The sequence below is a fragment of the Marmota marmota genome, unplaced genomic scaffold (genome assembly GCF_001458135.2).
Source record: "Marmota marmota marmota unplaced genomic scaffold, marMar, whole genome shotgun sequence".
Classification (NCBI taxonomy): domain Eukaryota; kingdom Metazoa; phylum Chordata; class Mammalia; order Rodentia; family Sciuridae; genus Marmota; species Marmota marmota.
The window spans coordinates 993,322-1,007,111 of NW_026000141.1; the positions used below are offsets into that span (position 1 = coordinate 993,322).

The 13,790-nt window shown below is 40.3% G+C and overlaps 1 protein-coding gene across 14 annotated transcripts in view; it reads right to left on the reverse strand.

The window, feature by feature from the left end:
- Znf84 (zinc finger protein 84) overlaps positions 1-13,790 on the reverse strand; it is a 50,691-nt gene that overhangs the window by 6,584 nt on the left and 30,317 nt on the right. For 12 of the 14 annotated variants that reach the window (XM_048785850.1, XM_015505577.2, XM_015505576.2 and 9 more), the window contains 3 exons: positions 11,922-12,118; positions 4,028-4,154; positions 3,312-3,407 (listed from right to left, as the gene is read on the reverse strand). In XM_048785850.1, coding sequence (XP_048641807.1) covers positions 3,312-3,407; positions 4,028-4,154; positions 11,922-11,936 — 238 coding nt within the window. In that variant the 5' untranslated portion in view covers positions 11,937-12,118. Of the gene's footprint in view, positions 1-1,914; positions 2,171-3,311; positions 3,408-4,027; positions 4,155-11,921; positions 12,119-13,790 lie in introns of those variants that run through there. The other 2 variants (XM_015505580.2, XM_015505579.2) reach the window with 2 other exon arrangements.

Genomic DNA, 13,790 nt, shown 5'->3' on the forward strand with positions numbered 1-13,790 from the left:
AGCCATACCTGCCAGCTCCCCCTGGACTGCACACCTGCAGTTAAGACTGCTGGGACCTGTCAGCACAGGGGGACAGAGCCATACCTGCCAACTCCAAGAAGACTATGGGCAGTGAGGCCCTAATGGGCTTCCCTAGGCAGGCAAACTGGACGCCAGTTGCTACTACATGTTTCTGCAGGAGAGTGTACCATGTGGTCCCAAGGAGGTCATGGGAAGCTAGTACACTGGTTCCTTTAGACTCTGCCTGGGCCTCTTCCTATGATCCAGTCTCATTAAGGTACAGAAATAAACCCCAACCATAGGGCAGCTACAGGCCAAGTAGCTATAGGCCTTGGAGCCTCTCTTATGACTCTGAACATGGGGTGGTCTTGTGGACACCTATATGCAATCCCTGTTTGCATAAATAATTTTGACAATTAATTATGTGCTGCCTTGCAATGAAATATGAACATTCAATGTTTAAATGCTGAACAAAAAGTTTAAAAAATAAGGGGCTGGGGTTATGGCTCAGCAGTAGAGTGCTTGCCTCACTTATGCAAGATCCTGGGTTCAATCCCCTGTACCACATAAAAATAGATAAGTGAAATAAACCTTTATTGGACAACTAAAAAATATTTTTAAAAAAATTTAAAAAATAAAAGCCAGCTACACGTCACTTTTTTTTTAGTTGTAGATGGACAAAATAACTTTATTTCATTTATTTATTTATTTATTTTTATGTGGTGCTGAGGATTGAACCCAGTGCCTCACACAGTCTAAGTGAGTGCTCTACCACTGAGCCACAACCCCAGCCCAACATCTTCTTAACCAAGTGTCACAGTTTGCATCTGGAATGTCCCCCAAAGTCTTGTGATGAAAGCATGGTCTCCAATGCAGCAAGTTTCAGAGGTGGGGCTTTGAGGCTGTAAGGGATCATGATGGTTCTGACCTCACCAGTGGATTAATCCATTGGCAGCTGTGTGGATGATTGGAAAGTAGGGACTGATTGGAGGAAGCAGATCTCTGGGGGCATGCCCTGAAATGGTTCACCTTCTCCCCAATCCCACCCTCATCTCTCTGCTTCCCAACTGCCATAAGCAGAGCTGCTTTCCTCTGACACAACCTTCTACCATGATGTTCTACCTCACATCAGACTCAGAGCAATGGAGCCAGCCAACCATGGACTGAAATTCTGAGGCCCTGAGACAAAATCAGTCTTTCCAGGGCTGGGGCTGTGGCTCACTAGTAGAGTGCTTGCCTAAGAAAGGTGCAAGAAAGGTTCCAGATAGAGGAGAGTGCAGGTGTTCTCTGAACTTGACCAAAGGGTGTAACGTTTTGTTCCAAGGGCTCTCCAGTGTGACAGCATATTACTCATTTGTCTATTTTCTTCTTTCCCTGCAAATTTATGGCAGCCCCATTTCAACATTTCTCAGTATTTGTGGACTTGCAACATTTATTCTCTGTGTCTGAACTTCCTGTTGTGCTTTGCTAGCTATCCACAGATTCTTAGTCCTTGCTGCAGGAGCTGTCTATGCTGTCTTGTGTGAAATGTTCTGGGACTCCAGCCTACATAGTTCTCACCCTTTTCTGAGGTCCCATCCCAGACTAGGTCCTAGTGTTGTAATATTTTTTTATTTGGTTGGTTCCTGTTTTGTTTTGTTTTTTTGCTTTTTGTGTGTTTTTTTGCATGTGTAGATGCAAAGGCCTGCAATTTTGTTTCTCTGCTTCAGTTATGAAATGCACAGTGTCCATTTAGTCTATGCCCACAAGCATTATTTTAATACAGAGGTAAAAGCTAGGGTGTGCTGCACAGTATCTGGAGAATACTTGACCTGGTGCCCACCCACACACTTGCACTCTCCACTACCTGGAACCTTTCTTGGGTAGGTGCAAGCATGGTCCACATGTAGAGACATGGACGTTCTGGGGACTTACAATGTCACAGCAGTCCTGAACCAGAGGTGGGAAGTAAAGGGGAAAGGCTGGGCTTCCAAGTTCCCCAAGGGACAAAGGTGAAGGTACAGCAACAGTGTCTGGGGGCTCTCAGAGGAACCAAGCTCCGCTGCCCACCTTTTATTGGCACTGCCCCTGCCTTCTCATATCCCCAGTCTCCTGGTGCACTGGAGGAGACCCCTTCTCCAGTAAATTCTTACAATCAGATACACATTTCAGGATCTTCTTTTGGGAGAACCTAAGCCAATGTCAAACAAAAGACAACGAATAAGGTTTAACTGTTCAGTGTGTGTGGTATGCGTTTTCAAAATCAAGCACAATGGTATTATTGAAGATAACTTATGAAAATTCAGAATCCAATCCATCTAACATTTTGAGAACTTCAGCAATGAGACATTTAGGTGGAAGTTGAGGGCCGGGTGTGGTGGCGCACACCTGTAATCCCAGAGGCTTGGAAGGCGGAGGCAGGAGGATCGCAAGTCCAAAGCCAGCCTCAGCAATTTGGCAAGGTGCTAAGCAACTCAGTGAGAACCCTGTCTCTAATAAAATAGGGCTGGGAATGTAGCTCAGTGGTTGAGTGCCCCTAAGTGCAATCCCTGGTACCCCCCAACCAAAAAAAAAATTTAAGTGGGAGTTGAGGAGGGAAGACTTTCAAAAGATATTTTTCTCCCAAAGAGCAGAACATTTAAAAATGATAGCTAAAGCAGGAAAATTGAAAGTTCAAGGCCAGCCTGGGAAAAGTAGCAAGACCTGTCTAAAAATGAAAATTTAAAAGGGCTAGCAACACACCTCAGTGGTACAGCACCCCTAGTTCCAGTTCTCAGTACTGTAAATATATAAAGATAAATAAAAGTAAAAACAACAATAAGGAAGAATGGGAGGAAGAGATTCTCCTTACACTCCATGGTCTAATCCAGAGAAAACACAAACAGGACCTATTTGAAGAGGCAATGTCTGGGACGGGTGGTGGCTCCATTTTTTAGTAAGTGATTCTGAACAGAGGGCTTCACAAGCTGCTCCAATATTGAAGGGAAAATTAAAATGCTGGAATGCACAAGCAGGTTATCTTTGACCACAGGGGAAAGAAGGACAGATCACACACACCAAAGGAGAGCAGATCACACAACAAGTATGAGCCCTGGATTCCAAGGCAGGGAATAACATCAGGACTATGAGGAAGAAGACACGTTTAATCCTAAACTGCAAACCAAGAAGCCACATCTGACTGGGATTTTTCTGAGTAGCTGTCGTCAACTGCTCCAAATCACCACACAGATATAGGGATTTTGAAAAGAGCAGATTTCAAAGGTTCCAGACCAATACTACTCACTGTGGCTGGACTTCTACTTCCGCCCACCTCCAGGTTCTCTCACACTCACCTGAAGAGTCTGAACGTGGAGTGTCTCCATCTCCCACCCATGGCTCTTCGCCTTGCTCCAACTTGAAGATGACATCTGGCTTCATAACTTCATAGCCTGTTGGGGGGAAATCACCAAGGGCATGGTTCTGGCTCCTGGGCTTCAGGGCCTCTAAGGAAGCAGCAGGGCTTAACAGGGGGTCTTCATCTCAACAGACAATTCTCAGGAGTCATGACAACAGCTGCCCCTGTGGTGAACAGGTCTAAGGATCTTTGACTGCTCCATTCGGCACTGTCTCTGGAGCCACACCACAGGGTTCAACTCCAGGCTCTTTGGCCTTCTTGCTCTCAGTCACTGGGACAGTTACTTTACTTCTCTTTGCCTCAATTTTCTTCTCAGGAAAAAAGGGTACCTACCACGCAGGACTGCTCCACTGCCTAAACTGGTGGACTCCCTCCTGCGATGCACCTGGGGTGTGCAGTATGCAGCACAGCACACGGCAGACACCCACCACTGTCACCACTACTCATCAGTTAGGTTTCTGACAACAAACTTAAGGTTTCATTATTGGGAAGGTGGGATCCAGATACTTTCTTGCCAACATAATCCAAGACTTTTATTTCCTAAATTCTGGTCCAAAATCATTAAAAAATTCAGAAGCATTAAGCAACTTTATTAAAAAAGAGAAAAGCAATGCATTGGACATACTCTGAGGTCCCTGAGGAATCTTTTCTTACCCAGTGACACTAGGACGTGGTAGTTCTCCAGCATGACATCCTTGTACAAGGCCTTCTGATGGGGACCCAGTAACAGCCATTCCTTTTGGCTAAAGGCCACACATAGATCTTCAAAGGAGAATGATTCCTGGAAGAGCACAATCCCAGTGAGCCGGAGGTGGTCATCACTGCCTGATCCTGGAGAGGTATACCCGGCTCGACACACTGCTCTCACAACTACACGTCACACAGACACCTACTACGTCCCTCTGGGTTTTTTTCTTTTTTCTGGAGGGGACAGGTGGACAGGAGTGATACCTAAGATTACAGTCAGAGTTTGTGCACTCCAGGCAACTGCTCTACCACCAAGCTACATCCCCTGCTTCTTCATTATTTTATTTTGAGACAGGGTCTTGCCAAGCTACTGAGGCTGGCTTTGAATTCACAATCCTCCTGCCTCGACCTCCCAGAACTGCTGGGATTACAGGTGAGCACCACCATGCCCAGCTCAGTGTTCAAGATTTTAAAGGGAAAGTTCTAATTGATATTAGAAAATATTGGATGGATCCAGAAGGTGAAATGAAACAAGGAAATAAAAGCAATTCTTTAAATCCCAGCAATGGAGCCAGCTGAAGGGACAGATTCCTGACACTGATGATGCAGTAAGAAAATGTTAAATCTGTGCCATCTGCACGGTTCTGGTTGTTTTAATCTGTCTTTTTACATTAGCTTTTGTTTTCTAAATGTTGTTTTCCAAGCTATTGTATATTTATTTGGATTGCAGAACAAATGGTAAGATAAATCCTTTCTTTTTAATGTGATTAGAAATGTTCTAAATGAAGCTAATTGTCAATTTTATTAAGGAAGATTGCTTTGTGCCCACCACCTGGTGTAAAATAAAATCAAGCAATTACAAAAAAAATAAGATAAAATAAAAAATAACACACGTCTTACTGCTGACAGTTAGCCATGAAAGACTTTACAGAAAGGAAGATAACACGTCCAAAGGCAGGTTTTCAAAAGATGACTGAACAAGATGAATTCTTGTCCTAGTCTCCTGAGATCAAAGAAAAACACAAATCTTAAAAATGAAGAATGCCATCATTAAGAAAAAAATTTTTTTAAACCCAAGAAGTGTGTCACCAAATGCACACTGTTCACCTTGAGAGTGTCAGTGAATCTGAAGACTAATCAACAAAACCATCCACTCTGAATAACAGATGGAGAAAGACTTAAAACTGACAGAGGAGCTGGGTTGTGGCTCAGTGGTAGAGTACTTGCCTAGCATGTGTGAGGCACTTGATTTGACTCTCAGCACCACATATAAATAAAAATGAATTTTAAAAAAAAGCTCCATCAATATCTAAAAACAATTAAAAAAAAAAAAAAAACCTGACAGAGCTTGCCAGGTATTTTGGTGCACACCTGTGATCCCAGATACTGGGGGCTAAGACAGGAGAATCAAAAGTTCAAGGCCAGCCTGGACAACTCAGCTAGACCCTGTCTCAAAAGAGAGAGAGAGAGAGAGAGAGAGAGAGAGAGAGAGAGAGATTGAGATTGATTGATTGATTGATTGTGGATGCAGCTCAGTGTAGAGGGCCTTAGGGTTCAATCCCAAGTAGAGTCGACCCCTAAATTTACAGAGCTTGGGAAACAAGATGAGTGGCACAATATCCCAGAACAGAAAACAGCACCACAGATAAGAATTTCCAGAGATGACAGCCAAATGCTCCCTAAAACCAGCAAAAGGTATAAGCCTAGACTGAAGCAGCTCAGTAGACCCCAAAATAGACAAATACAAACAAATTCATGAAATAAAAATATGGCATCATTCATAGGGAACAGCAATTCAAGTAGCTGAAAGTTTCTATTAGAAAGCTGAAGCCAGAAGGGAGTGGAATATTTCTTGTTTCAAGGAGTGGTGATGGGGTGGGAGTACAGGGGCTTGAATCCAAGGACAGTTAACCACTAAGCCATATCCCCAACTCTTTTTATTTTGAGACAAAGTCTTGCTAAGTTGCTGAAGCTGGCTTTGAACTTGTGATCCTCCTACCTCAGCCTCCTGAGTTGCTAGGATCAGAACAACTCAGCAGAGTAAAATGTTTCCAAATGCAAAAAGGAGAGACCTGTAAACACAGAATTCTGTTTCTAGCTTGAATATTCATCAGGGGGCTGGGGATACAGCTCAGTTGGTAGACAGCTTGCCCCGCATGCACAAGGCCCTGAGTTCAATCCCCAGCACCACAAAATATATATATTCATCAAGAATAATGATGAAACAACTTTTCTTATGAAAGAAAGCTAAGATAATTCAAACCCAACAAACCTGTTCTACAAGAATTACCAGTGGGAGGTTCTCAAAGAGAAGGGAAATGGTACTAGAGTGACTTAGAAAAACAACAACCATGGTAGAGATCTGGGCAAACACAGGCCAATGTTCTCTCAGGTTCATCGGTGTTCACATGATGACTGATGGCAAAACTTCACATTGTCTGACAGAGGTGTTAATATACACAGATGCAGTATGTAAAGCATCTTATAAGAAAGAAAGGAAAGGGCACTAAATGATGGCACTCTACAATCCCACTTGAGCATAAAATGAAATTTAAAACATTTAAATGTCAGAAAACACAAGTTCAAGCAATTTAGTGAGACACTTCTTATAGAGAATCAGATGTGACTGCGTTACTATTACTGTCCTTGATGGAGTCTACCTCCAAATGGGATATTCTGTCAAGGTATAGATAGGTAACAGCGGACATGCTTGAAAACGAGGTGTCTACTGTCCTTGGGAGGACTTGCCTGCAAACGGGATGTTCTGCCAAGTGGGCTAGGAGGGCGCTAAGAAAAATTTTATTATCTGTTCTTAACAAGAGCAGAGTTCGGCATGCTCCAGGCCGAGAATAGATTAGCCATGAGAAGCGGGTCACTTCTGACTAGAAAGTAAAACTTCTGTATGCTATGTTTAATTAGCTGAAAGACCTGATTTATTGCTGTTGGAAGGCTGCTTTCTTTGTTCACAATACTATAAAAAGATTGCTTGTATACAATAAAGGGCTTTTTTTTCTGCTGCTGCTTTGCTTGCTCTGCTTCTTCTTTCTTTCTCATGCTGACCTGCAAGTGAATTACTGCAACAACTTCTGAAGATTCTTAAAAAATATTTTTTTAAAGGGCTAGGGGTACTGGTCAATGGTAAAGTGCCTGAGTTCAACTGCCAGTACCCTCTTCCCCCACAAAAAAACAGATATGACAAAACACAGCCTGTGGTGGGGTCAGGGTACAGATTTCTGATAAAAATCTTGACCAGACAACTCTTATAATAATGAATAATAAAAAGACAACCCAATTAAAATAGAGGCAGAATATCTGAATATAATTCATCAAAAAGATACAGGAAGGCTGGGGTTGTGACTCAGCCATAGAGTGCTTGCCTCACACAGGTGAGGCCCTGGGTGTGATCCTCAGCAGCACCACATAAAAATAAATAAATAAAAAATAAAGATATTTTTTAAAAAAGGTATAGGAATAGCTACTAAACACACAAAGGATCATTAGCCATGAAGGAAATACAAAGCAAAACCCTAGTAAGACACCACTTCACATTCCCTAAATGGTGATAATCAAGACATCCCATGAAGGACAGGATGTGGAGAAACTGCAACCATGCTCTGGCAGGAGTGTGAGCTGACCCAGACACGAGGAACCACAGCTGCTTCCTACAAGGTAAATATGATTTTGCTGCACAATTCACAGTGCCACTCTTGGTTATGGACAAAGAGAAACAAGAGCACATGTGGACACTGAAGCCTGCCCGTGGCTGTTCATTTCAGCACGCTCACAACAAGAGGAGAAAGCAACACAAATACCCACCAACTACTGAATGGATAAAGCAATACAAGGAACTACAATCTGTCAACTAAAAGATGAATTTCTAACATGCTTACATGGATGAACCACAAAAGCATTAAGCTAATTAAGACACCAGACACAAAGACTACATATTACATAAATCCATTGACATGAAATGCCCTAAAAAGGCAAATCGACAGAGTAAGCAAATTAGCAGCTGCCTCAGGCTGTGAGGAAGAGTGGAAACTGCCACAAATGTCACTCAGAATTTTCTTTGGTGATGGAAATCTTCTAGAACTGAACTGTAACAATGGTTATACAATGAAAATTTACTTAAAACTCACTCGACTGTACATCAAAGTGAGGAGATGTTTTTGAGATCATATATCAGCAAAACTGTTAAAAAGATATTATGGGGCTGGGGTTGTGGCTCAGTAATGGAGTGCTCACCTAGCATGTGTGAGGCACTGGGTTCGATCCTCCACACCACATAAAAAATAAATAAACAAAGGCATGTGTCCATCTACAACTAAAAAAAAAAAAAAAAAAAAAAAATTCACCAAAAAAAACCCCTAATCATGAATAAATTTATGTAAACTTATTAGACAACCTAGATGAAGAGATGAAGTAGCTGTACTTCCCAAGAAACAACATACCCAAAATGACACATAAAGAAACAAAATCTGAATTAATCCTATAATTGTTAAAGAATTGACCCCACAATTTAGAACCCTCCTTCAAAGTAAACTCAAGATCTAGGTGGCTTCCATGGTGAATTCTTCCATTCTTCCAAACATTTAAAGGATAAATAAAATGGTCTCAAATTTTTTCAGAGAACATAGAAAGAGAGCAAACTTCACAATCACTTTACAAGGCCAGCAGACCCTTGCTCTCGAACCCAATGAAGATGTAAGAAAGAGGCTAATTGGGAGAGGGTACAGGCAAATCCTCATTGGAGTAGGAATATTTTATTCCTGGACCTGAGAGGTGATTTCATGCATAACCACTTGATAATAATTCATTAAATAGTTTTACATTTATATACATTTCATATGAATTGGGCTTTACAATATAAAAGGGCAAATGAACTAATAGTTATGGTTGGCTGAGGATGTAGCTATGGCAGAGTGCATCCCAGCATGCACAGGCCCTGGGCGGATCTCCAGCACTTATAGTCATCACTCACTAAGTCCCACTTTGGCATTCTGACCTCCAATCACACTCTGAGGAATACTATGAAAAATACCCCTCATCTGTGGATTTTAGGCTGGGGATGTAGCTCTGCAATAGAGTATGTGCCTAACGTGAAAGGCCTGGGTTTAACTCACACTCCCTCAGAATAAAGCAAAGCACCCACGTGCATTTACTACACTGTTTCTATTGAGAACATTACCCATGATATTATTTATTTAAATTCTTCATCAAGGAAAAAGAAAAAAAAAAAAAACCTAATGATCAAGAAATACTTTCTATGATCAGTTTGCTTTTTCCTTTGAATAGTGCAACTTATATCAACATTCACATATCATTATAACTGTCAAAAACTTGAGAGCCAAGAAGGCAGGGATGCCCTCTTTTATGACTTCTATTCAACAAAGCTCTTGAAACTCTAGCCAGAGCAATTAGACAGACATTAAAGGGATACAAATAGAAAAAGAAGAACTCAAACTATCATTATTTGCTGGAGAGATGATTCTATAATTAGAGGACCCAAAAAACTCCACCAGAAACTTCTAGAATTAATAAATGAATTCAGCAAAGTAGCAGGAAATAAAATCAATACCCATAAATCAAATGCATTTCTATACATCAGTGATTAATCCTCCGAAAGAGAAATTAGGAAAACTACCCCATTCACAATAGCCTCAAACACAAAATAAAATAAAATACTTGGAAATCAACTTAAGAAAAGAGGTGAAAGACTTCTACAATCAAAACCACAGAATACTAAAGAAAGAAATTGAAGAAGACCTTAGAAGATGAAAAGATCTCCTATGCCCTTGGATAGGCAAAATTCATATTGTCAAAACAGAGCCAGGAGTGGTGGCGCACACCTGTAATCCCAGTGGCTTGGGAGGTTGAGAGAGAAGGATTGCATATTCAAAGCCAGCATCAGCAACAGTGAGGCGCTAAGCAACCCAGTGAGACCATGTCTCTAATAAAATACAAAAAAAAAATGGCCATAATATTCAAAGCGCTATACAGATTCAATGCAATCCCAATTAAAATCCCAATGTCATTTCTTATAGAAACAAATGAAGCAATCATGAAATTCATTTAGAAAAATAAGAGACTCAGAATAACCAATGTACTCCTTGGCAAGAGTGAAGCAGGAGGCATCACAATACCAGACCTTAAACTATACTACAGAGCTACAGTAACAAAAAGGCATGGTATTGGCAGCAAAATAGACCTGTATATCAATGGTACAGAATAGAAGACACAGAGATAAACCCACATAAATACGGTTATCTCATACTACAAAAAGGAGCCAAAAACATACATTGGAGAAAAGATAGCCTCTTCAACAAATGGTAGTGGGAAAACTAGAAATCTATATGCAGCAAAAATGAAACTAAATGCCTATTTCTCACCATACACAAAACTCAACTCAAAGTGGATCAAGGACCTAAGAATTAGACCAGAGACCCTGCAACTAATAGAGGAAAAAGTAGGCCCAAATATTCATCATGTCAAATTAGGCTGCGACGTCCTTAATAAGATCCCTAAAACGCAAGAAATAAAATCAAGAATTAATAAATGGGATGGATTCAAACTAAAAAGCTTCTTCTCAGCAAAAGAAACAATCAATGAGGTGAAGAGAGAGCATACATTTTGGGAACAAATTTTTACCACTTGCACATCAGATAGAACTCTAAGCTCTAGAATGTATGAAGAACTCAAAAACTTAACACCAAAAAAAAAAACAAACAACCCTATCAACAAATGGGCCAAGGAACTGAATAGACACTTCTCAGAAGAAGATATACAATCAATCAACAAATATATGAAAAAATGTCCATCATCTCTAGCAATTAGAGAAACGCAAATCAAAACTATTCTAAGATTTCATCTCACTCCAGTCAGGATGGTAGCTATTAAGAATACAAACAACAATAAGTGTTGGCAAGGATGTGGGGGAAAAGGCACACTCATATATTGCTGGTGGGATTGCAAATTGGTGCAACCAATATGAAAAGCAGTATGGAGATTCCTTGGAAAGCTGGGAATGGAACCACGTTTGACCCAGCTATCCCACTCCTTGGTCTATACCCAAAGGACTTAAAATCAACATACTATAGTAAAACAGCCACATCAATGTTTATAGCAGCACAATTAACAATAGCTAAGCTGTGGGACCAACCTAGATGCCCTTTAGCAGATGAATGGATAAAGAAAATGTGATATATATACACAATTAAATATTACTCAGCATTAAAAGATAATAAAATTATGGCATTTTCAGGTAAATGGTCAGAGTTGGAGAATATCATGGTAAGTGAAGTAAGTCAATCCCCCCAAAAAAACAAAAGCCAAATGTTCTCTCTGATAAGTGGATGCTGATCCATAATGAGGTGGGGCATGGGAAAAATGGAAGAAATATGATTGTGTAAAGGGGAGGGAAGGGTGGGGAGGAGGCATGGGGGCAGGAAAGATGGTGGAACAAGACAAACCCTAGGTACATGTATGTCTGCACATGTGGTGTGACACTACATCTTGTATAACCAGAGAAATGAAAAGTTGTGCTACAATTGTATACCAAAATGAATCAAAATGCATTCTGCTGTCATATATACCTAATTAAAATAAATAAAAAGTATTTAAAAATGTGAGAGCCAATTTTGCAGTTCAAACATAATAATCAAATGGGACACTATAGCTTATAAATATTAAAACCTTAAGACCTTCTGAAGGCACCGGTCCAATTTTACCCCAATCCCAAGCTTCTATTCTGAGACTATTTCCCTCCTGATTTCTTCACTACTCATACTTTTCTTTTTATGGAAGACTTGTATACCTCTTCTAACCCCCTGGAAAAATAATGAGGAATGAACCATCAACTCACCTGTAGTGTGGTCATTTTCTGTTGCCTGTGCAAGAGGATTCACAAGTGTGAGATCTGTTCTGCTCTTGTCTCTTCTGCCTCTGCCCCAAAATCTGGGGTAAGCTCTTGGCAAGATCTTCTACACTGTGAGTGATCTCTAGCTGCAGGAACTCCTCCCTTAGTTCACATGAGCAGGCTTAATGGCGGGGATCCAGGATCTGTGGATGCAGAGACAAATGCACTTCAACTGGGATGTTCACCAAATGCATTCTTTTTAGTTAGTCTATGTCATACTTTGCACAAATATTTTCTTCCTCTTTTAGAAACTAGGAATGTATGACATGTAAAGCCAGGTGTGTTTGCTATATAGTTTAAATAAGCTTCACAGGAACACAAGCAGCACATAGTAAAATACATCACAAGTCTGTGTCTCCACAAACAGACACAAGTATCATAATTAAAATAATTCTGAGTTTAATTTAAAATTCACTGTGGACACCAATGTGCAAGTCACTTTTAAAAATCCTTTAAAGCAAAAAAGATAACTCTGTTTTAGGCAGATAAAAATTTTCAAAGCTTATGTGATTTAAATTAAAACAGATCTCAGTCTTTTATTTTTTAAACGATTAGTTGTAGATGGACACAATACCTTTATTTTATTTATTTATGTGGTGCTGAGGATCAAACACAGTGCCCCACACATGCAAGGCAAGCGCTCTACCACTGAGCCACAACCTCAGCCCCCAGACCTCAGTCTTAATCAACTCCTTCCCTTTATTGGCTACCTGAGTTTTACAAAAGTGAACTTTACCTGAGCCATAGTGTCCCTTAAAATCCTCCATGTTCTTCCTGCATTCCTTTATTTTGTCTATAGCTGATTATCAGTTTCTGAAGGAAACGTGTTACAGTCTCCAGCTCCTGTGGTTCTGTTGAGGTCTGCACAGAGGCCACATGCTTCTGGAGGACACTCCAAAGCCCAGATGCTTTCTGCCTTACCATTCACCTCTCTGGTGGCATCAGTACTCCTTTGTGAGTTTCTGTCATTCTTCATGCAATTACATTTAAAATTTCAGCATTGTTTATCCCAACAGCTCAGAGCTCAGACCTATTATTTGATCCAAATAACCTTTTTCCTGATAAATTCAACACACATTTATTATGGTTCTTACACTTACTATTCCTTCATTTTTTTTTTTTTTCCTTTCTTGCCTTCTGAGCTTAACTGGTAAGGATAAAGCAGACATAGACTGACAAATGAGAGGTAAGATGAAGACAAGGGGACCTTGTAACAGTAACAACTAACACACTGGTGCTTCCTACACATAAGACAATACGCAGGACAGTTTTCAATTCTCATGGACAACCCTGTAAGGAATTTAATATAGTCCCCACTTTATATAAAACAAAATGACAGTGGATGTGGCTCAGTGGTAAAGTGCCCTGGGGTTCAATCCCCAGTAACAAATTTGAAAAAAAAAAAAAAAGGAGAATTACAATGTCTTCTCTCCTTTCAATTGTGTTCAAGGTATTTACCACTAATATCATCACATCATTTGTCATTTGTGTATATTTATGTAGTTATGTATACACACATACACCATAAATTCTGGAATTAGCTCTTCTTTCCATGCACACATTCTGTCACTTATTCCCATAAAAACTCAAATGAAGAACAAACTGCATCACTCCTAAATCATCTTAAAAAACCAACCTCTTGGGGCTGGGGCTGTATCTCAGTGGCAGAGTACTTGCTAGTACCTGTGAGACACTGGATTCAATTCTCAGCACCATATAAAAATAAACAAATAAAATAAATGTATGCTGTCCCTCTGCAACTACAAAAGTAAAAATAAAAAATGTTACCAGACTTTAAAAAAAAAAAAGAAACAA